General features: G+C 37.0%; 1 protein-coding gene across 10 annotated transcripts in view; it reads right to left on the minus strand.

Annotated features, from left to right (window-relative positions):
* Positions 1-25,931, minus strand: part of PTPRM (protein tyrosine phosphatase receptor type M) — a 442,681-nt gene that overhangs the window by 328,963 nt on the left and 87,787 nt on the right. For all 10 annotated transcript variants that reach the window (XM_077184309.1, XM_077184292.1, XM_077184295.1 and 7 more), the window contains exon 2: positions 12,722-12,844. In XM_077184309.1, the coding sequence (XP_077040424.1) occupies positions 12,722-12,844 (123 nt within the window). The remainder of the gene's footprint in view (positions 1-12,721; positions 12,845-25,931) is intronic.

Raw genomic sequence — 25,931 nt, forward strand, 5'->3', positions numbered from 1 at the left:
TAGCACAGCTGCAACTCCTCAGGAGTGGGACTGCCTTCTGCACTATCTCTATTCTCTTACATTCTATTCCCTCACATTTGTTATTCCTGAAAAAGGACGTGAAGACAGAGGGATGAGCAGTAAGAAAGCAGGAGAGGAAAGAATGAGACAGAAAAATCATTTTATCATATACTGTGCATAAAAGTTCATCATTATTTAGAATTATCAACTTATACTCCCAAAGTACAGTGCAGCATAATTTAGTTGTGAGCATTTGGATATATCTAGCCTAGCATAAGAAAATAAGATTCAGGTGAAGTCTGTGGCAGTAATGGACATGATTAACTGGAATTCTGCTTAAGGCCACACTGGACACAATTTTGGCTTCTTTAGTCATTACTAACAATTAATATCTTGTCTAAATTTTAAGGATGCTGTCATCATAGCTTCCACAAGGAAGTGTGGTCTTATTATAATAAAACATTCTGTTAAAAAGAAATAAAATTTACTTAGAAATTCCATTTCCATGATGAGATACATCTCTTGTAAAAGACTATAAAAATATTCGAGGCAAAATACTTTTTGACACCATAACAAAGAATGTACTGAACAAAGGAAAAGAGTAACTAAATTTTTAATTACCATGCTATAATTAACGTGTCATGTACTACCAACTATAGAACTGCAGACAAAGAATATCAAATGAGGGCAAAACTTGGTGCTATCTGCTATTTGCACTTAATTAGCAACCAAAAAACGGCAGAAAACTTTTATCAGTTTCTAAAGACGTGCTTTTTCACAGTTTCATCTTGACATGGAAGGGACAGGTGGTATGAAGTTTCACATTAGGTATTGAAGTATTGAGGAATGCCTTGGAAAAAAGCAGGCTAATTCCACTTATCTTGAATATAAGTAATGCACCTGTGCATGCAGAAGCCAAGTGAAACCGAATCTCTTCATGTGTTAGTTTCAAAGTAAATGCAAGCACCTTGCTCAGAATATCCTGTGGCTCAGCAGATGTATTGAAAATCAACATGGTTATATCCAGTTGCTAGTCAGCCCTTCTGGAGTCGAAACACACACAAGCCATAAATATTAATGTGTGTGCTTTTCTAGACCTATCTTCAAGTGTTCCATCAAATCTTCTTCAAATGAGGAAGAACATAAAGGAGCACATTTTAATAGGCAAAGCAAAGCTCAGGGAACTATTAGGTAAAAAGATATCCCAGAATCCTTCAGGGAATTTAACAGTCTGTGCTTCCCTAGACTTTGCATCATTGATATGTTTAAATGCAGTACACCAACAAAGCTTTTTCTAGGAAATGAATCTGTGAAAAATAACTATGCTTAGAAAAAGCACCAAGAGTTAGAGGTAGCAAAGAGAGAAATTTGGCAGACAATAAGCAAACAGGACAGCTGATGTAAAATGTAAAGTCTGTGTGTGGCTAGAGGATTCAGCACAATTTAGAGAAGCATTATGAACACAGAAATCTCATGCACACACTGAGATTAAAACAAAAGGATGAGAGAATTCTTGTAAATAAATATATTCTCCCAGGAAGGGAGAATGGCACATGAACTGTACAGAATAGAACAAGAAAAGAATCTTAAAGTAACAAAACTCCAGAATCTCAAAATAATAAAACTGAGTGTTTTAGCAATTAAAGTTTGCTTCTACTACAAAAATCTCTCACTTAGCAACCATAGTAGAAAAATTAGAGCTTCTGTTAGGCTTCAGCCTTAGAACAATATTGAAAGATTCTTAAAAGGCAAAATAAATTTGCTTTCACACCATCAATAAAGCAGACTACCTATTAACACACAAAATAGTGGCCTCAGGTTACATGTTTTCAGATGCTTTTCCTTTCAATATGAAGAAGATTAACCAGTGAAAGAAATTAGGCAAGCTGAGATTATACTAAAGGATCTTCTATATTCTTTATGCTATATTACATAGCATAGGCTTTATTTGACAAATACAAAAGATAAATAGCGGCATCACTGCATTACACATTTTTATTTCCATATTACAGGTGGCAAAGCAGTGTTAGAAGCTTTTCCAAAGGAGTATTTTCATTTGAATGACAGCAATATGGGTTAATAAAGATCTCAGAGGAGCTCTTCTCGGGAACTTTAAAGGCAAATTCATTAATTGGAAAGAAACCCACAAAACTTTTTATTTCTGTCAGGATGATTTCACATGTGCTTTGCTAAATATCTTTCAGTATCTCATAACAATTGTAGATTTCAGATTCCAGGAGTAAAACATTTTGATGGCGATTTCTTTATGACCCACTTGCTATTGAGTCAGAGCATCACTGCAGTTGCGCAAAGCTGACCTCCACCATATCTCTAAAGGAGAATAACTTGGTAGAAAGGGATGCATTTAGTCTGAACCATAATACTATAGAGAATGCCAGCTCAGAGTTGGAGACATTTTCAATACATTCAGGCTTGAAGAAGAGATAAGAATGATGAAACTGCAGGGGAGATTGGACCAAGTTAATTAACATAGATGTGTACCTTTAGAGAAATACTGATATCCTGCTGGTGCTGTGCAGTGGTGAAGACTACACCTAATATAAATCTGGTTTTTACATGTAGAAATACTATTAATTGACTTCATCTATCCAAGGTGCACATTCCAATGGCTTTTTCTTTTTTCTTTTTTTTATTTAACTTTGCTTCTTTACAGACTAGCACAGAAGTTAAAATTACCTGTTTAAATGCTTTATTTTAACTTAAACATACAACTGGATGTAGACACACTAAAACATAGATAATTTAAATTCAAGAGGCGCTACAATATATCTTGGCAAAATATAGCTTTTCGTTGCTGTACCTAAAATAATAATTAAATTCTTACTAATTATACAATTGTTATTACTGCTATACTAAAAAGCAGTGAAAAAATCTGCCATGCACACATAAAGCTGCTTCCATTTTGCCAGCCAAGTAAGTAAAATGCCTGAAATGAAATTTCTCCAAACAACTTTCTGCCTTCACAAATGTACCTCACACTAAAATTAAACATGGCAAGAACACCACAGCACACGTAACACCTAAACGTGATTGCTGAAAGATGTAACACATCTTTTTATACATGGTATATCCATTTATTCCACTGTAAAATTGGAAGCTATGGGCCGCCTTAAATTTTGCATAGCACATTGTACTCCCATGAAGGGAACCTGATGCTGTTGCTGATCAAGTCTAATCCAGAATATGACAACTTCTTTGTTTCTGACACATAATCATTTCTATAGCTGCTACACACTGAGCTTCCAAAACACAGGTAACATCTTCACTTTGTCCTGCCTAATGCTTTTTAGACTAATCAGTTCCCAGAGGCACTAGCTCAAGAGCAGGTACACAATATCCAGCTGATCTCCCCAGAACAGGACCCTCATCAATTATCATCCTGTATCTTCCAAAGGTGTTTCATTTAATGTGCAGCTGCTTATTAAGGAAACCTCAAAAGGAAATGCTGAGAAAAGCATCAAGTTTTATATCCCATTCCTCAGGTTCCCTACCAGCTCCTACAGAAGCACCCTTCCTTATCTGGGATAAAGACAAGATAAAGCCCAGAATATTCCTCTGAAAGCCTGGGCTCTCTTTCAGTTCCTTCTTGGGACACCACCTGTAAGAAATCATGACACCACCCTTTTAATCAGCCCTTTCCTAAGGTGTGAGAACCACTGTGTATGTGCTGCCTATCAAACAGTAATTGCCTTTGATTCCTACTAACTGAAAACTGCTAAAATACTTTACACATAAAAGATTGAACCACGGACCTGCTTCTCTTCACTTTCTATTTTCCTCCCAGAGCCTTCTGAAATGCCTGACAAAGGTAAATTTCTCTTCTACAGATTCATTTCTAAACGTGCAGAAAGAGGGCGACTGACCAACTTAGGTTCTCATCATTTCCTTGCACCTTTAAGCTATGAATGTAAAAAAGCTTCAGAAAGAAGCATCTCTGAACTCCTTTGAGCAGTGGTCTTATCACACAGGCCTGGCATAAAAGAAATTTGCCCCTAGCAAATTTCCATTCCCTTCCTTTCTTTTGTAGCTCTCAACATACAAGTAAGGGAATACATTAAGGATCATCCCATTGTAACTGTGTCTTTGATCTATTTCTTGTGTAACTGCAGGACAGAGCCATGCTGAGAAGAACAACACCTGAGCTGCACATGCATCAGATACTAGGAGACCCCCCCCTGCAGGACACTGGGACTCACATGGTGCTCCAGCAGAAACCAGAATGACACAAGAGTTGACTGTGACATCTACGACACGTAAAGACTGTAAGAGTACGGGGGAATAGGAACTCAAATTTGGCAGAAGGATGTTCCTCTCCTCTAAGTCATGGGGAAAAGTGAAATGGTAAAAATTTAAGCAGACATATTTGAACATGGATCTACTGGTGAGAAAAGTACATCTGTGGCTTCCATGTTATAACATGAATACATGTGTATTGAAAAGTGTTTTTAAAATCTGTTACACATGAGAAGCACAGAACTGTGATCAATTGCTTGCAATTATCACAAATATTTGATGTTATTAGCTGCTGCAACATTATGACTTGGATAATTACCTGCACCTGCTTTCTCATTAAATGACTGTGTACATCATTACATTTTCAATGAGGTCCAGACAGTTGGTTTTTTTTGTTTTTTTTCTCTGTGCTACTGAAAAGCAGTTGATTGGAAATGTGACTTCAAGATAGAAAAAGCATTATGTCAGCTGGTGAGGGAAGTAAGTATATTACTTTAACACTGAGAAAAAAAGTACTGAGCTCTTTAATTCAGTTCATGAAGTTCATGTAATTGCTTCTTCCCTGGCTCTTGAGTTCTGCAAATTTCAGACTTTGTCTGAAATTCTAGGAAATCAAATAGCTTCAGATAGCAGAAGACTTACATATAAAATAAAAACCAATCCATCCATTCTGCACCAACGTATCTCTGCTGCCACATTTCCCATATGACAAACTCCCAAATGACTTTCCTCAACTTGGGAGCAGAAGTGTAGACATCTGGGAGCACTTGGAGCCACATGCAGCATTTAACAACTTCTGTCTCAATCAGTGACCTTTTGGCCCCTCCTATTAGTCACAACTAGACCTGCTAACAACACGCTATCAGTTTCAATGCCTGCCAACAAATTAAGTGCTGTCAAAGGGTATGAAAAATCTCCCATAAATATAATTGAAACAAGAAATTCCTCTTACATTTCTAAATTTTTTTAAAATTATTTTTTAAAAATCCCTAAAAATTTGTAACATTTCCTCTCCCATGGAGTCTGTCTCCAGCTCACTGGAGACACTGGACAGACATTTTCACTATGCCTATGAAGAACTGTTTTAAAAGATAAGCTACTAACTTGGGTAACAACTGACTTAGGCCCTGAAATGGAGGCAGTCACGTTCCACACTTTAAAGCTTGCAGATGCAAGGAAAGGTTTTGATCCACTCTTTATTAGTTTCTAAAGGGCAGGATGGATGAGAAGAAATCTAATGGGATAAGCATGAGACTGAAAGAAAAGCCCTGAAGACTGCAAGAAATTAAGAGGCTTTTTTTTCCAGTAGATTAATTACTAAACAAGAAAAAGCTTATTTAGAACTATTCTGATTATTCTCCTTTCTCTTGATCCTGCAATGCAGAGTGCAGCTCCTACAGGAGCATTTTCAGACTCGCTGTTTATTCATGGGCTTTTTACTGGCCACAGCTTTGCTCAAACTGGTAAAGTATTTTCATTCCTCAACAGAAGAAAACAGCCAGGCAAACAAGCACAAAAATTGTATTGGTACTTTTTACAAGTCTGCTAAAAGTGGAGCAGAAACTGCAGTGGTTTCAGTCGGACACCATGGCAGGGTGCAGTAACATGCCTTCAGCACAGAGTGAGTCCCTAGGGAACCCTAGACTGAAGCATGTGCTACTTGCTTTGTATTACCACAGTCTCAAACTACCTAGATTAAAGTGTCCTGAGGTTCATCTGCATGTCTTGGGTACATACCCAGGAAAAGAGAATTCTCCATGTGGTCTTTTTCGAACCAAGAGCCCTTACCAGAAGTAACCTCATTCTTCTTTTCCAGACAATATTCCACTTCAAAAATGGCAGTTCACCCCAAAGTATTCTAAAAAAGTATGTTTTTACAGGCTTTACAACATGAGCACTTAGTCTCTCTCCTGTTGGGATTCTCTAACTTCCTCTCTCCTGTTGGAATACTCCTACTTCATCTGAATGAACTCATCATGAGGAGTCTAGGAAGGAAAAACAAGCACACAAACAAAACACCAGTTATTCAGAGTACTTCTATTTTAAATTTAGATTCTGATGCACTTAACCAGCAGGATAGTGTCTGGCACTATGGGTGGAAGACGGGGAGGAAGACTGAGTTTCTGATGTGTAACAAAAAAGAACTTTCTTATCTCAAAAGTTTTTGCTATCAAGAAATCCATTTCAAACCCAGCTCCAGTGTGTAGCTTATTATGTTAGCTGCTTCTCAGCATATATGATGGCAGATGTTAGATATAATCTCAGCAGGAAACATGTAATCACAGCAAGGTAAATGAATTAGGTTAGAGGACTTGCTTAGCACTCTCTGGCACTACATGGTGCTATTCAGAATTACCCTCAGCAGTCAACTTTATCTTCCAGGTTGCTTTGAGAATACTCTGGTTTAACGAGAAGTGACTTCCCAGATCTTTCATGTAGTTTCTGTCTTCTACAGAAGAGGATAGTTCCTCAAACATTAAAAAAAAAGTGCTATAATTTATTATATCATCCTATTTCAGTCAAACATCTTGAACAAATCTTTATCAGCTACTGGTGCTTTTAATCTAGTGTCTCCCGCTTACTTCTGTGACTTGGAGTATGTTCTGCAATTTTGCACTCAAATATGAGATGGCTGATGGAATGCATAAGAAAACAAGACAACTGCTGTCCTGAAGTTACAGATATGAACACTACAGAAAGCATGTTACTTCAAATGAAAATCTGCAAATCAGACATCTAGGTTAGGTATTATTACTTCATAAATTACACTGTTCATAGACAAAATCATTTGCTCTAAAATGTACAAACTAAAAGTCATATATGAGAACATCTACAACAAAGGGTGAAATATAACACTAGCACTAATTTTCTGAAAGCTTAGGCATGCAGGCAAAATACACTATAATAATTTGCCTACTTCACCTACTAAGCAACCTAGGAACATTGTCCATCAGTGATTAAAAAAGAGGGATTCTGATGCTGATTAATCTACTTCCCCTTGCAAGAATGATAGATGCTCAATATTTGTAACAAACCCAGAATTTGTGCCAGGTGCTGAAATCTCTAAGTCAGGTCAGAAGTTACAAAAATGATCTATACAATAAGCAATACCTCAGACATAGCTGGTGGCATCTTGTTGTTGAGCAGACCTGTTATAAGCACACCACTCAGTAAGTCTTTAGGTGTGTTTTTAAAGTAGCCAACCCCTCCAGTGCTGGCACGGTAGCCATGGCAGCACAGAGCTGCTCTGGCTCCCTGCTCAGGTGGTTTGCTCTGTGTGACCTCCATGGTGCTCTGTATTAGCAGCAACTGGTGTTAACTTGCACAGTTAATTGGAAGCTGGAGCTGCTTGCCAAAAGGCATGTCCTTAATGGCTACAGCTATTACCTGGGTGTGCAATAAAATAACGTGCTGCTGTTCCAGGTCTAGAAAATTCTATGAAAAAATTTAACTTTAACATAGTGAGCAAGCTGCAACTCCCACACCTTGATAGTACTTTATATTATCCCTAGATAGCATTCAAATGAATTAAAAATGCAGCTATTTAAAGTAATATGGGGGAAATAGGACTGAGTAAGAAATGTATTTCATTTTTTTCAATATGAATGCAAACAGAAGTATCCCTGCTACTATACAACACAAATGCAATGCAGTGCTAAAATGTGCTTAATGATAAAGTACAATATCAAAGAACGATAATTTTACATGATAAAACATTGCAGTTGGCTTGAACTCACACTTGCAGACTGATCACTTTATCTGTCTTTTAAAATGGATCACAACTCTTCTATGCACAATTAAACCACAATGTACATTTTTCACACAACTACCTCACATTCCATAATAATAAATACTCCTCTGAATCACTGCCTTGTTTATAGAATATATGCTAGCTCTGCATGTCTGGTTACTAGGTATCAAGAGGCCATTTTAAACAATAAGCATTATAAGCATTTTCTGCAGACACTGCATAGGCATTAAGTAACAGTACATATTCAGAATACAAATAAGCATAGTAGGCCATTCAAAATATCACATATAGCCATGAAAATCATATGTTATGACCTCAAACAGCACAAACAGAATTCTCATCCTGGCTTTGACCAGCACTGTATTAAACATAGAAAGCTTCATTACAGGAAGCATCCTTTCAACACAGTGAATGGCAGCCTGTGAAGATTTGATTTACATTTGGGTTTGAACTGTTTTAAAATGAATGAAAGGCTGATGCCAGTGACTTGTTGCAAATGCAGTGACATACCCTCAGAGATATCAAACCAACCACTGCATCAAATAAAAATGATACTACTGTCCTTTAGAAATCAGCTGTAACTGGTACACACCATAGAAAGATTCTACACAACTGAACAGTGTTTCATAAAAAAATACATGGACACGAACAGAAATTATATCCAGTAAATGACAAATCACAGAAGACTCCTGACAATATTTCTATTTCTTAGATAATAAGTAAAATTGTAATTGCATCACTGTCAGTGATGACTTACTGTAGCAGTATCTGGACTAACACAACGTACTCAAGTATCTCAAAAAAACCCCAAAACAACCTCTTTCCATGGGACACAGTCCTTCCGGAACATCCTGCTCCAGTGACCCCACAGGCCACAGGTCCTGTGATAAAATTTCCTCCTGTGTGGACTCCTCTGCATGGGCTGCAGCTTCATTCAGGAAATCTCCACCTTTTCTTGGTGTAGGGTCATGCACAGGCTGCAGGTGCATCTCCGCTCCCCCATGGACCCCGTGGGCTGCAGGGGCACAGCTGCCTCACCATGGGCTGCAGGGGAGACTCAGCTCCACTGCCTGGAGCAGCTCCTCCTCCTCCTTTGGCACGGATCTGGATGTCTGCAGGGCTGTTTCTCACACATATTCTCACTTCTCTCTCTGACAGCTGCTGCCCAGTGGCTTCCACCCTTTCCTAAACATTCTATCCCAGAGGTGCACCAGAAGCTCAGCTGTGCCCAGTGGTAGGTCCAGTGGCTGTGCCCAGATGTGTCCAACACGGGGCATCCCTGACCTCTTCTCACAGAGGCCACTTCTGCAGCTCACACCTTGCCAATAGAGTAATCTACTGTTTGGGCATAGTCTTCTGAAGACATTTTTATAGGGCTACAACCAGAGGGCTCACAGTTAGCTGTAATTGTAAATCTGTATTACATAAACACATTAATATCGAACTGCTGTAACTGTTCCACAGGATAATGCAAGATGGCATTAATAATGACTAAGTGTTTCTGTAATTACAGCTGTGAACACTATTTTAAGCACACATTTTTGGAACAGAAGGACAAGGAGAAGACAGGCTGAGAAATGGGAAGAGCTAATCTTCCAAACAGCATTTACTCCATCTGACTCACAGGAAACTTAAAACACAAGAGCAGTGGATTAACAACATTCATTTAATTCATTTGAATATATAAAGAAATTCATACATCTCCTTACTTTTTGGGTCTATTTAACACAATTTCAGATTAATACTGACTGATTAAAAGCCATGCTCATATTTATCAAAGAAATTAGAACACTGGCACCCTACTAACTTTTAGTGGTATATTCCTATTTCTGTGCTACTGTAACAATCCAGAGCAGAGGTTGAAGCCACTATAAGAAACACTCCTGGGATTTTTTCATTACTACCTTTGATACAGTTTAGTAGTTTTCATCTAAAACAAGATCTCAAATATTCACAAACATGCAAACTGTGTGTACATTAAAGCATGCACACATATGCATAAATATTAGATGACATTTTGTCCCACTGAAATAACATATCAAGCCAAAGTATTTATCTATCTGAAGTGCAGCTATGCTCTCAACACTCTCACGTGGATGAAAAGAAATCAAAAGCCGTAACTTGTGTGCTTCCCCCTGACTGCCACGAAATTATAAAAGAATTATGTATCGACATCAACTCACTCACTGGAGCATGTTGCCTGAAATTAGGAATGTTATGTGCATTAATTTTTTCTTCTGACAAGGGAGTACAGAACTGAGAGTTCTTGTTTTAGTCTAGTATTACAACATTGTTGCATAAAGCATTTTGCTTTCAAGCCAAGAATTCCCCACAAACCATTAATTTAAGATGTTCTATTCATTATCATCTGAAGTTATTTCTTCCTAAATATGTAGCTCAGAAACTGCTGACAAACTACTTGAAATCATTTTTTAAGTGTATCACATAACCCTCTGGCTAAGGCTAACTGAAAACTAATTAAAATCATTAAGATGATGATTTGAACAAGAACAAGAAGAAACTGTCTAGATGAAATTATGAGGAAAAATTAGATACCACTTGACTAAATCGTGCCGTTAGACACAGTGCTTCTCATTTGCAAAAAATGAGCATTTCTTTCCCTTTTAAAGGGGTTTTTGACCTTTCAAGGCACCAATATCCTCAACCCTCCTCAGACCAACTCGTTCATCTTCTGACCCAATGCTCCAAAAGAATATTTATCTTCCTTTACAGGCAGAAATAAACTTCCTAAACTGTAAATAGAATTTGTTACCAAATTAAATAGATTTTTATTAGATCATCAGAACATTATTTCTGACTTCTGATAAAAATGCAAGAAGACAAATAAGAAACAAATTGTATGACATTTGATAAATAAAATGATATGTATCATTTCCTTCTATAGACATGCCAGTCCCTAGTCTAGAATCCTGCCACTGAGGAAAAAAAAAACAAAAAAATCTTCAAGCCTGTGGTCATCAGAGAACAGAACATAGATTTAAATCTCTTCTATCTGCCAAGAAGACTGAACATCACATACCAACAATTGCTTTCACAAATCCAAGTGGGGAGAGTAATGAATGAAATTTGGAATAGGAAGAGAATTCCAGTGGTGTGACTGAAAAAAGAATGCATATTTTGTACCACGAGCCAAGATGGCTGATAAACTGTGTCTGTTGTCTCCAACTTGAGCAACAGTATCAAGCACTAATAAAATAGTTCAGAAAATGTTTAGCAGTACATGCCAAGACCACTGGGCGAAAGCCAGTTTAAAAAGGAATTTGAAAGAACATCCTTTATCTAGGTTGATGAACTCAATCTAGCATGATGATCCAAATGCCAGGACTTAGATAAACTGAACATCTATCTTGAATTTGGGAGGAAAAAAAAAACAAAAAAACCCTGCATTTGCCAGAGGAAACAAAGTGTAAAAGGTACTTCAGCCATGAACCTTAGATGTCATCCACAACTCAGGGTGACACTGGAAAATCTAGAGTGAAATACACTGAAAGCCTTTTTTTTACAAGTGAATGATATCTAAGGCTGATTGTGCATATCATGCATCAGCATATTTATTGCTACAGTAATGATGAGGGCATATGTTCAGGTTTTGTTCATACTGTCACTTCTAAAAGATTCACTTTGTCTATTTTCTAACTCCATCACTCAAAAATGAGGGAGGAACACTTTCTTGAGAACAACAACTTTGGAAAAGATTTTATATAAACACCTAAGTACCTTATGGGTCCTTTAAAGACCTCATTGAAAGGGATGTGAAATACTGGGACATTCATCTGCAATGCTTTTAAGTGTTATGAATATATTTATACTAAGTTATGAGATTAATTCAGAAGTCCCACAATGCTACAACCAGCGATTTTATCTAGTGGTCTTTTGGTTTTGAAAAAAGGTGATAATAGTCACTTGAGGCTTAGTCTATAAAAGCCAAAGCAGATGCTGAGCTGGGCTGTAGGCAATCATATCCCAGGAAATGGAGATTAGTACATGGGGGGGAAGTCTTAACAAGCCTGGCTACAAACTAGAAAAAAGAACAACTGGTAAATTTTAGGCTAGTGAACAGTTTAAAACCAATGGCCAAATTTTACATATTCCTGTGGGTGAGCTACTATGGCAATGACTATTATTACTAGAGTGAGTTTGTAGTTCAGCAGAATGCACAGGTTGAAGCTATGGAACAAGGTCCAACTCCATGCAGTGCAAAAATACATTAAATAATAGTATCACAACTATCTTTTAAATTCAGTGAGCATAATATCCTGAGAGATCCTTTGTTTTGGGATATCTTTGCTTTTTCACTCACCTCTTCTTCTCTCTCAATCTTTTTATAAGAGATTTTGATGATTATATCCTTCAATGAAAATACCTAAGTCTGTCTTCCTTTTCTCTCTCACTAAGCCCTGTCTGCCTGTTTCTAGTACTACTTCAGATTAATTTTCATGTCACCCTTCTGTTTTCTTTTGGCCTTCCCCAACAACACCAAGTTTCTATTTCTTCTTTCAAACCTTTATACTCCCCACACAACAAAGCCAAACCTTTGACTTGCAAAATATCCCTCATAGAAATCACCTGGAAAATCTGAGTATTCCACTTAACCAGACTCAGATGAAGCAGCATTTTAAGAACAGTACTGCTAACAAACACTGGACAAACACATAATCTAATGCTGAAGAGAAAAAAAGCAAAATAAAGACGAACCCGATGGCATCCCTTGACCTGAGGACGGCTTCACCGGCGCGTTCACCTGATCCCAGTTGAGATCATCATCATCTGACTGGCTGTAGCCACAGGAACTCAGAGGCTCATCAAAAGTGCAGCACCCTATTAAAGAAACACAAAGGTAAAAATTAAGACAGGCAGGTAACAGATTATGAATCTCCAATTAACAACTGCAACATCACTCAATGCAGGCTGTGTCATTTTTAAACATCTTTTAATACAAATTTTTTCTATTTACTAATCTTTACTTTCTGAGAGGGCATAAAATTTCTTCTCGTGAAAACAAAATCCTAAGGGTAAAAAAGAGCAAATTTAGAACTGCAGACAAATTTTCTCTTATGATCCAATCACCAGGTATCAAAAGCAAAATAGGAAAGTAATAGCAGTAAAAATCAGAATATTAAAAGACTGCAGGATTAACATTCTTCAGGGAAAAAAAATTACTTCATACCCAAGGCCCTACACTTTAGAAGAAAATTCTAAGGGTGGGAACACCAGCTTTCATTCCTTTATCTTGGTTTCCAAGTAAGGGAAAACCCAGGAGCTCCCAGGTGTGCTGCACTGCGAGCAGGTACCAGCATGGCTTTTTGTGGGATTGGTGCCTCTGGCACAACACAGCACATCTACCTCAAAATGTCAGTCTATGCTCAGTCTCACAATCTCTGAAAGAAAACAGTATTATTTCCTCTTTTTTTCCTCACTCTCTTATAAGTAAATTAGAAATGAGTAACAAGGTATAAAAGATCACACTCCCCCCAAGCTGGGGTAGAGAAACATTAATGTCCCAAATTTAGAAGAATGGAGTTTAACATTATCCACAAGAAAACAGAAAAGCTTTACTTTTTTTCCTGTGGTACAGAGGAAACTTTGGCTTTTTTATGCTCTTATCATCTAACAGGAGACTAACACAGGATTACAAAATTCTGTTTTTATTTGATGTTTCACTCCAGTGAAGAATGACATCTTTCCTATTTTGGAAAATAAGTATCACTCTAGTCAGAAATATTTCTGTCCATATTAAAGGGAATTCTCCAGCTGTTCAAACAAAACTAAACTTTAGGGCTATTAATCATCTTTGCTATCTGTCCAAAGGCACAGTAGGCTTAGCCTTGCCAAGTCATATTAAAACAGGAAACAGAAAAAATCTAGCTTAAAAATTTCTTTTGAAATCTGCATTTTCCTAGAGCACTATTAATGGCATTACACAATACCATATTGTCCCATTTTCACTAGGATGGAATTAATTTCTTCCCAGGGCTTAAAATCATGACACTTATCAAAAAGTAGAAGACAAAATTCCATTACACCTGACAAATACCACCTAACTAAAGTCCAGCCTTCCTAATAACTAGTCCAAGTGTATATTTGAGATTCATAGCAAGAACTTTGCAAGCATAATCTTCAGCAGGAATTTTTTATATGCAATGACCGAGAAATTTAATTTTTTCTTCTCTTAATCATGAGAATATTACATTGGCCTTTACAGACATACCATGTTTGCCCTGCCCTCGAATACAGGTCATCCTGGACTAGAACTACACTCTGTTCTAAAATATCTTTCTATAGGATGTTTCCAATACATCTAAGTGTATGAGGGAAATTGGTGCATCTGGAAACTGCTTTTTTCTTACAAATTTAACTGCAAAAGATTAAATTAGATAATCCAATGGGAACATAAAACCCATTAAAAAACTCACAACTCCAAATTCCAACATTTTGCCTCAATGTTAACAAGAGATATAAACTCTCTCTCTCTGTCCTGAAGTCAAAAAAAAAATCAGAAATACATGAGATTTTTATAGAGTATATTAAATAACATCTGCAACATTTCCATAGGGAAGGCTTAGAAATTTAGGCAGTCATTTACACATTTTTTTCTAGTACTCGAAAAACTTGCATAAATATTATTTCAAACTTCATAAAATACACCACAAGCTAAGTTTCAGACATACAAGCTGAACATCAACTTTAACAGATATATTAGTTTATTTTTATAAAAATAAAAAAAAGAAAGGTAGTTTCCTTGCCAAAGTACTGCTAATGATAATAGGACATAAATTTAAACACCAAGTTGTGCAGTCTGCAGTGTAATCAAGCTTGGCAAAAAATATATACCCAAATGGAATTTGGCATAAATTAGGGTTTACAATTCAAACCAGGACCAATGAATATATGAAATAGCTCCCACACTTTATTACATTAAACATATCTCTAGTGATAAGAGGACAAAACAGTATAAAGTATTTTCTTCCTCAAATCCAGAATCCCAGTGAAGCACTGCAAAATATCCAATACTGGGAAAAAGGCAAGATTTGTGATTACAGATGGTTAATAAAGCTTTCTACCATTCTCATGAATTAGGAAGATGTCAGAAACGTGGATAAATAGAATGACATTTCTATTTGTCTAGACCATTTGCCTCTGAACACAGGATCCTTTTTCGCTGATTGTTTTTCTTCATTTCTCTTGGAAGTCTATTGCTAAATCACACTCAGTATTCTTTTTCCATCTTTGCCATTTACATTCTTTGTTGTATTGCAATTAATATAACTTTATCAAAATGGGTATCAAATTTTCATGTCTGCTACAGGAAGAGTTTTAAAGAAACTTCTGAACTCCTTCAATTCCTAAGCGCCTTCCACCCCCAACTAATAAAGGAAGTTCAGCAAGTATCATTAGGTGTAATCAAGCTGTAAAGTCACCTATGCAGAGAACTGGCCAGCATACATTAGATCTTTAATAACACAGATGTCAAGCCATGTTTCTTTCCACAGTGAGACACTGAGGATAAAGATGAATACTAATAAAGGCTTTGCACAGCCATGAGTTTTTGTCAAGTCTTTTGCAGATTAAAACAGCATACACGGCATATATAGGTGTTGGAAGTAAAGGCAAGCTTGTAACAAAGAACATCGTAGTGCAAGAAAACAACAAAAAAGCCAAATCAGCCAAAAAACAATTACTGTAAATTAAGAGCCATCAAAGATCCTAGTGACTTACAACCAACTCCTGGAAGCTCTGCCTCTCACATTTGACCATACTACAAAATGAAGTTCTTTAGAAATGGGTCATTAACTTTTGAGAAACACCTACATTTGCCTCTGCTGAAGTTCTCCTGGCTGCAACTGCACTGCTGTGTCTGTTTTCTAGTCATGCTTCTCTTACTGTACAAGGTTTTCAGCTCTTGAAATGGCCCATGGTATCAACAAGGACTGGTAAAATCTGAGCAATTATCAGGTCTTTAATGTCTCTCATCACTGAGCTGTTTTGAAACATGAGCCACTGCCAAGACAAGCCACTGTTTATAATCCACCAGCTCACTTGAGAAATCTGCTCAGTTTTTGCTACTAGAATTGATAATAATAATCAAAATACATATTGGCTGTTACACAGTTTAATCAAGCAAGGCAATTTCCCTGCCTGTTATACTGACATCACAGTTTGGATGGCCAAACTGTATTTTAAAGGATGAACTCTATGCTGACTAAAATATTTATAAGTAAAACAGAAGATACATATCCCATTAAGATTCTTTGGCTTGTGCTGCATTTTACAGATATTTTTGGGTTCCCAAGAGGGACTGAATTGACAAATGCACAAGATGCAACACAGTCTGTTACAGCCTATGGTTCTTTCAACTGCAATTATCCATTTAACTCTTCTCTGTGTGCCTCCAAAATCGTGAACCCAAGTTCAATATAACTATGCCATTGTCTGAATGTAGTCCTTTTTGAATGGTTCAATTTTAGCTGGCTAAATTACTTCAGATCTTGAAAATTTTATGAGCTTAAACAAGGAATATAATTTAAGATGAAAGCAACCAATTAAATTAGAAGGGATAAAGAATGCAATATATTTTTCCTAATTTGAATAAATCTTTATTCAAACTATTTTGTGTTTTACAGACTCTTGACAGCTGTTAGGAAGCATTCTCAAAGAATACCTCAGCAAACAGTAGGATACTGCAAATCCTTTAAATGACAAAAAGTAACATGGGAAAAAATCTCAAATTAAGCTGGGCACTGCTTTATTTCTGTTGATTTGATATACTTCAGAAACCTCAGATCAATATACACTTTCCAGCAAAAATTTGCTGCCAAGTGTACAAGTGCTAAAACTAGTAAAATTCTTATGAGTGTCAGTGCTAGCACCAGAAGAGAACATAAGTGCATACCAGAACTGATGCAATGGCCCTGCTTTGGGGTAAAATCCATTTTTTCTTTGCAGCAAAGCCCTATGGCTTCCGATCTGCCATAGTACCATGAATTCTGCTGCAGAATACGTGCACCCAGAAGATAAGTTTACTGACTCCCCCATTTTCTTAGGATTCTTCTTTATCTCATTTGAAAAATATTCTGAATTCCGCTGTCTCTGTTACTTTTGGTTTCATACTGGAAATGGGGTTATGTTAATTAACTCTAAGAGCAATGTAGCTATACTTTGAAATAAAAATTAAAATGTTGATATCTGATCTGAAAGCTGGGATGCCTAGACCACATTTCCTATCAGGAGCCTTGGATATTGCGGGGAAAGATTAACCTATTATTAGGTAATTTATCTTCCCTTTCTGTCTACAAGAAGAAGCCTCTGCCAAAACCAACACATAGCACTCTTCAGCCAACTGCATTCCCTCCTGTCCTCATGAATGTGCCTGCACCCAAGAGCAATGGACCAAGAGCATCACCAGGACAACATACCAAGGCAAATGAAAACTGAAATAATTGAAAAACCATTACAAACAACAGTTGTTAAGATTGTGAATGAGTTAGCTTATCCTCAAGGGTTACTGCTCAGGACAATCATCCTATCTAGACACTCTCATGACAATAGAAAGTGATCTGAGAAACACAGCATTAGGAAAATGGGACCCTGTGCCTCTAAGCTGACAAACCATCCCATCCAAGAATAACCAATTTCTGCTTTGGGAGAAGATAAGGAGTCATGAAGAGGAAAATAAGCCATTCTCAATTATAAACTCACTAACAGAGAAAGCAACAGCAGAAATAAATGTACAATTTTTACATAAAAAAAACTGAACTTCTGCCTGGTAAACCTGTACCACAGGTCTGGTCTGCTGTACAACTTTTACTATAGATGGGGTGATGTCAGAAATTGCCTAGTTCAAAACCATTTGCTTCTCTGAAATCAATAAATGGTTGAGCCAATAAAGGCTCATGCAAACTAACTTCAGCTAGGTAAATGGATGGTTTAAAGAACTTATTACAAACTGAGCATAGTGGTCTGCTGGATTCTACTTTGTGTGTAGATTCTCAGCAAAAAAAAAGCTCTACCTGCCCTTTCAAAGATGTTATAGTATTACAATGTTGAAAGGGCTGTCCAGACATGCTAGCTCAGAGATAGCCAGTAAAATAAACTCTTCTCTGTGTGCCTCCAAAGCACACACAGAGATGCCATGTATCTGCAGTGACATACATGCACCAAAAATTCTTATCCAGGCTTTACAAGTGAGCTTTCAACAGTGGGTAGTCTGTTTTAAAATTGAACATTTATTTTCTCTCAAAATATGCCATGGTTTATTTTTTTTCCTACCAAAGGCAATGTTCGGAGCTCTAAAATAATTCTGTAATCTATATTACTGGTCAGGGAGTCTGAAAATCCATGTGCTGCATAAAGTTGATCTCATTTAAAGCAGTATCTACCTTCTGTCAAGTCTACATATGCATAGGAGTGAGAGAGAAGAGCAAAAGGAAACAGACTTTACAATTAGAGACCTCTTCTGATTGTGGCGGTGCTCAGAATAGGTTTTGAAAAAGGCAGAGAAAATATAAGAATTGTCTGGGAAAATCTCATGAGCCAGAGCAAAGATCATGAGGTAAAAGTATGCATTTAGGAACTAAGAAAGTCTGATATTAATTCTGTCCCTAAGGGAGAAAAACAGACAAAAAATTATATAAAACTGTGCTAAGACTTGTAGAGAAGGTGGTACAAGAATGCTGGAGAATTCCAAATTTATGGACACAATTCCAGCAGTATCACTGGTGATGATATGACAGCATCCCAAAAAAAACTAATTCAGATAAACAAGGCTGTTATTCAAGAGTCTTAAGAACCTTGTCACAGGTTCACAAAACGTTTTAAATTGTTCTCTCTGTTCTCCCTCCACTTCCCTGACAGAAACTGAGTCAACATAAATGCTGCCAAAAATGTTTCCATTTTGGTGGCACAGGATAATGTAGCAAAGTTGAATGTTATGGAAAGCATATTTGTCAGTTCTAATTTCCCCCAGAAAGCTGCCCATGCTTAGGCAAATAAAATGCTTTTTAACAATTACATTTTCCTAATAGATACTTAGAATAATTCAAAACTTGTGTTCCTGGACTTTACTGAAATGCCCTGAAAAAAGCTTCCTCTCAGAATGTGCATTTAAACTCCTGTGAGCTACCAAAACAGAAAAAGAAACCACTCACCAAAGCAAGACAATTAATAAAGGCTCTTAAAATAAAAATCATCCATCTTGTGTAAGCAAACACAATCCATGTATTTGTGTCATTTTTATATCAGTGAACATTTATGAGGCCCATGGGAAAATGGGTGCACATTAATATTCTATGAGCAAACTTATTTCTGGCATTATTTAATGGCGGGGTGTTCGATTTCTCACTATTGGTGATAGCTTTTCTTAATGTCTGGCATCAATTATAGGGGCAAGTGCACATACATGCTCACATACACAAATTACAGCCCTGCTGCAGTTGTCATTAGTTAGGACATCTACCAAGAGAAATATTTGAGTGTTCAATTCCATAAAGAGTGAGCAGGATTATGTAGAAATGTATTATGGAGACCCTGTTTTGAGAAGTACTATTAAAACAAGCATATTTGCAGAAGTCATCAGATTTTATGCTTTAGTTAAAGGGAGGATATCATGCTGGGTGTTAAAACTAACAGCTATTCTTTCAGCTTGACATGAGTTAATAGTAAGAGACACTTCTTATGTGAACAACCGCTATGGATAAATTTCAGTGGCTGTTGGGGGGAGGGGGTTGGTGGGATTTTTTTTGTTTGTTTTCTTTTTTTAATTGGTATATGTCTTGTCGTCCTTTTAAATTACTATTTTAATGCTTAAATCAAAATCTAGATTAGGGAATTTACTTTTCAAATGCATGTCATGATAACTTTCCTAAAAAAGCCTTACCAAAAAAAGCTCCTTGTGAGAAGTACTTTGGAAAGACTTTCCAAGAACAACTAAAAGTCCAATTTGTAACATCTTTTTAACCTACAGATGTATACACCTTATTAAAAAGATCACACTGGGCATACCAGTTGCAAAAGGGAGACAGCTGATTTACATTTTTATTGGAGCTGAGGAAATGTGATGAAACTCTGGAATGTGGTCAAAACCACTACAAAAATGAATAAATAAAAGGCAGATTTCCCATATGTTTTGCATTTTGTTTATCACAAATATATGAAAAAAATGTGCTTCAAAATGCAAAAAATCTCTTGTATAAACAGCCTGAAACATTTCAGCATAAAGCTTTGACCTACAAATAACTAACAAAAGGAAACTTTTTCACATACTTAAAACAGAATTAAAAATTCAAGTTATATTCTGGCAGTGGAATAAGCCTACTGAGAAAAACAGAAATGCAACTGCACGCCTATTTCATATAGTTTATACCATAGAATTTATTTAATTTATTTTTATAGCTACCACCCAAGAGTGCACAGAAGCCCTTTATTAAACACGTAAAAGCATTCGGTCAATCCTGGCTGGCAAAGAAAGCAGATGCTATGGAACAGAGATATGGGAGATATGGGAGAAATTTTTTACCCATTTACTTGAAATGGAGACCAGCAAGGAGTGTGATCAGGAGGGTAGGATGCACACAGCGAATTCACATATACAGAAGATAACAATTAGGCATACTTTCATTTTTCACCATGCAGCACTTCTTAAAGGATTTGAAACAACACCTCTGTTTTGGAAACCTACAGTAAAACCCACAACGATGTCTCTGTACTCTTTTCTAGGGAAGAAAAGGAAGAGGGACAATTTCCAGTGCCCCTCCCAGCTGCGACTTTGAAGCAGCAGCCTGCAGCACTTCACCCTCCTGTCAGCTGAGGGACAAAGCACATACCATAGGGATCTCTCTTCCACTCAGCATCTATTTGTGATTTCTTAGACTGGTAACAGATGCTGCCCCTATTCATTTAATTATTATGTAGAATGCCTCTAACCTTTTCTCATTTAGATTTTATTGCAATGTTATCTTCTCTTTTCAGTATACTGAGGAGAGGTCTATCACCAAAATATAACCAAGCATGTGCAGATGCAATGAAAGAGAAACATCTAAACACAGTAAGACATTACTAATTTTATTTCACTGTTTCTTGGTCTCATTTGATCCTACAGAGCTACCAAGGCCTAAAGGCAAAATCCAAAATTGTTTCCTTAGGTGAAGTGCTACCCTAACAAAGGGTAAACTCAAGAACCACTCACCAGTAATCTCTCAATATGGTATTTATGAGGGATGTAAACAGTTGTGCTGATCTGTTGAAGATAAGCAAATTCCAACAAAATAAGACAGCTGTCTACTTTCAGTAGTTTCATATTAATTCCACTTTTTTAACTGATTATCCTCAAAACTGCTTAGTCCTTTTCATTTCACCTCACCCAAGCATCCCAGCATTTTTATAACTCACTAAAACAGCACAGTAGAGCTGTCCCAGAAAGATTCATCCAGGGAAGGGGAGAGAAGAGGAGGGAGAGGCATTTGGAAAGCACCACAAAACTGTACGAGTGGAAAACAATACAGAACTGCACCGGTGATATTCCAGAAAAAATCATATATAATAGAAAGTCTGAAGCAAAATAAAATGCAATTCAGAAGGAAGGAAAAAACAGGGTGGGGAGATCTACCCTCTTTTTCCATCCCAGCTGGGAGGAAGAGCCTTGCAGCCAAAATTTATCATAATACAGGGTCTGCTCATCCCAACACTATTTAAACCACAGTATAACCTAAGAAACATACAATCATCAAGACTGTGATTATGAGACCACACCAGACCATTTCTCTCTAACATCTGTTCAGGAAACACCATATTAGATTTTCAGTTTGTCATGAAGACAAACCTTTTCATGCTACATCCATCCTAAAGCTCTGGGGAAATACAGCCTAATAAAAGACAGTCAAAACACCTTTTCCACAAGCAGCCTGCCAGCCATTCAACTCACAAAGCCATTAAATTCCTGATCCCAGCAGAACCTGGTTCTCACTAAGGTACTTCTTAATAACTTCAAAAAACAGCATTTCTTTCTTAAAATTACTAAAATCCAGTGCCTTCATTCTTAGTTAGAAATTGTGCTATTCAATTCCCCCCACAAAGCTTTTCCCCATGTTATAATGGGTAGGCAGGAATGAATGGATATGAATGAAGTCAAACATAAGTAACACACTGAGCAGCCACTGTTCTTTTGTCTGTGGTTGTGCCAAGAGCCACACAAGTTTCCACCAACAAACAGTGATCAGCTGCATTTCATGCTATGAGACTATGAAAAAAAGGACTATGTTGCTTCAACACATTTATCACATAAATTTACAATTCAGATTGAGCCAAAGGACACTTGTTCTGACTGAACAAACCAAACCAAAGTGTTACTTCCCAGGTCAATGTGGCTTTCTTTATTCCTTGTTTTCCAGCATTAGGTAAACGGACGCATATTGACAAACAATCCTTAAGTTTGTGCAGACTAATCAAAAGCTGTGATATTTTATATTATTTTAATTACTGTGTAACAACTGTATTTGTTAACAGCACAGATTATATCTGAATAAAAAGCAAGTAAGAAGCTACTCTCTGATTTTAAAGCATAATCTAATTTTTTTTCCAAAGTAAATAAATACAACAGTGTAGAACAGTTTGAAGTCTTGATGAGGTAAAAGCCATCTCTCAGGCAGTGGACCCACCATAAACTTTAAGATACCATAGCTGAATTGCTATTACAGATAGAATAACCTCAAGGGTAGCCCCAAAACTAATTTCTCCCCCAGATTTCACAGCCTTTACAGGCAGTAAATACTGCCTCTGAAGCTATCAGATAGCAGGACTGAAGACAACCTGTTTTATCAAAATCCAATTTTGATAGCTGAGAGATTAACTATTATTTCATCCTACTATCAGGACATTCTGAGCTGAGTAATTTTTTGGGTTTGCTTTTTTTTTCCTCCCTTGATCTTGTCAAAAAACTACTATAACATGCTATTTATCTCTATATAAAGGGATTTCTTTGAGAAACCTGACAGCATTCTTCTCATCTGCCAGTTGAGCTTTTAAAATGTATCTTCACCTTTAAACTCTTCAAGCTAAAAAACACAAGTGTACTTGAAGCTCAATCATTCTCCCTGGTGCTATACTCATTTTTAATGAACCTCTTGTCTTTATGTCTCCCAGCAGACTCCACAAAGCAATCTCAGGTGCTGTGAAACCAATGCTTGATGCTTCTCCAAACCTCTGTCTTTTTGAGCCTGAAATCTTCCTGCTAAACCCATATGGGACTGATGGGCCATTTCAGTCAAACCCAATTTCACTTATTTATCACAAGCCTCTACTTAGAAACTCTGCTGTGGATTGCTTGTAGACACAATCTGTTTCCAGCTTTGAACTTTAAAAAGGATTTAAGCAGTCAATCTCATATCATTATAAATCCAACATGCATTACTTGTCTATTGATTGTGAGAAAATAAAAGTTTGAAGCTTGATTTCAGGGCTAATCTTTCCATTTGCTTGATGAGTTCTGCAGTTGTTAGAGAACACTTAATGCATCCTGTTATACTACAGCATATTAAGCTCACATGAAAAATACAGACTATTTACAACACAGCTCTAGCTTTAAGTAAAGAACAAAGGCAGTGTTAGCTTTGGTAGTCTCAAGAGGTTTTCCAGCTATGCCACAATTAAAAACAGAAAGAAAAAAAAAACTCAAAACACTTCTATATATTAATAACGTTCAGATGAATTTTATAAATCTTCTGCCCCATATATCAGAAATTTATATTCTACTTCATCGATGGTAGAACAAAATAAAAAATAGAACACATTGGTACTGATTCTTTTCCTTATTAAACTACTTTACTAATGGTATTTTTCCCTATAAATTTTGAGTGTAATATTTTATCATCTAATTAAACAAGCTGTTTATGTTCTGACTTCTAATGTGTGCACTGAGACATCTGAGAACAAATGCCATGAGAGAATTTTATGTAGATCAAACTTTAAATCAGATACTGAAGCCCCTGCAGCCCCTGTCCTGCTGCTAACCCAAGAATCCTGCCACTCTTTTTTTTCTTTCTTTCTTTTAATATCTGTGGGTTTTCCTTCAGGTGAGAAAGGCTCTTACTCTTTTTTGGTTTTCTTCTTAAAGTCCCCATGGATGCATTTTCCATGCAGCAACTGTGAGGTGCTGCAGACTTTAGTTCTGTGATACAATCATTACTTCTACAATCATTGATACAGCTCTACTCGATCAATAATTCAGGAAAATATTCATCTTGCTATTAGTTACTGCTGTCATTATGACTCTGTGACTGGATGAAGGAGAGCAGGACCTCCACCTGGAGGTTTTTACCTGTGCTGCCCTGTGAATTAACCTGTAGGAGGTGACACAGTGATGAAGCAGTCAAAAACCTCCAGCAGGCAACTTCATCACACGGGTAATTAGCTCACTACATCAATAATGCCTCCAGTCATTAGCAGTGCTAAGGCTGAATCCCAGGTCTGCTTGCTAAATTCAGATAGCACAACAGGCTTTAACTGTGATACAGGTATAAATAATTTTCTATTTTTAAATGTAGTTAGCTACAGCTTTTTTTCCCTTGGTTATAGTTATTATCTCTTGCAGTAAATTATACTTTATTTCATTCATCACATCTATAACCTTCTTTCAGAAGGAAAAGAATTCATTAATTTTAGAAACCTCTGGTATTTTCCTAAGGTCTCATCAGCTACAAGAGAGAGCCACATTTGACACTGCTGAAAAGATTACTGCTGCAACACTGACATGCCCAGGCTTAGATGACCTGAGGAGCGAACTCTTGAACCTCCCACACAGCAGAATAGGGCACTATCACTACACTACCCAGATAAAATAATTACTTTCAATTCTTGCCTATAAGAGGATTAAGTCAGTAGTAAACTCACTCAAAAGTTGTACTGTAACAAAAAGAAAAATTGGGGCCACACAAATCTTCAATCTAATTTCCAACCTTACTGAAACCATTTCAGGTCTGTGTGTGAGTGACTGTAATCACAGCCACTGAGTATGAGCATGAGTATGAGCAACTCCATGAGCCTCAGTATGAGCAACTCCAAAAAACTGTCAGGTTGAAAAAAATTCTTTTTTGCTGTCCACTAATTTGCATTCCAAGCCTGATTAAAGGGATGTTTTTTCCAGGTTGTAATGCTGGAACAAGGATCTCTGATCCTTTGTGAAAAACATCTGATATTCCTGGGACACCAGTATATTACATTGGGAAGGTCATGCCCTCTCAGTTGCCAAAGTTTGCTTCAGAATAGGGATAAAAATAAAAATAGCTAAATGTCTGCTCATGTCTCCAAACAGTATAGATCAGGATAGTGCCATTGATTTATGACAGATGAGGCTAGCTCAGAGGTTTTAGGCTCAATTACTTGAAAGTATTGATATAATATTACTATTACTTGTTATATATGGTATATATACACATATTTTTATGCACATTTTCAAGTATCCCTCTCGATTTATCTTTCATTATTTATTAGCCATTAAAACACTTGAGCTTTTATGGCAATTTTCACATGTTTTCAAATGTATCCTACTTAAACATTTAAAAATCTTTATAAAAGTTGTACTTGGTCTCTGTATCTGAAGTAGCAAATAGGTCAAAAGATTTGAACAGATGGTAAGAACTGCGTGTCAAGTGACAACAACCAAGTAGTTACTGAGTATCTGTAAGGCTGGATACTCCACAACCATCACGGGCAATCTGTGGCAGACTTGTGTCACATCTTTCAGTTTCCTGATGTTCAGAGGGAACCTCCTGTGTTCCAGGCTGTGCCCATTGCCTCTGCTCCCGTCACTGGGCACCACTGAATAGAGCCCAGCTCTGCCCTCTTTGCACCATCCCTTCTGCTATTTACAGACATTGATAAGCTCCCTCTGAGCTTCTCTTCTCCAGGCTGTGCAGCT

The sequence above is a fragment of the Agelaius phoeniceus genome, chromosome 1, assembly GCF_051311805.1.
Source record: "Agelaius phoeniceus isolate bAgePho1 chromosome 1, bAgePho1.hap1, whole genome shotgun sequence".
NCBI classification, from domain to species: domain Eukaryota; kingdom Metazoa; phylum Chordata; class Aves; order Passeriformes; family Icteridae; genus Agelaius; species Agelaius phoeniceus.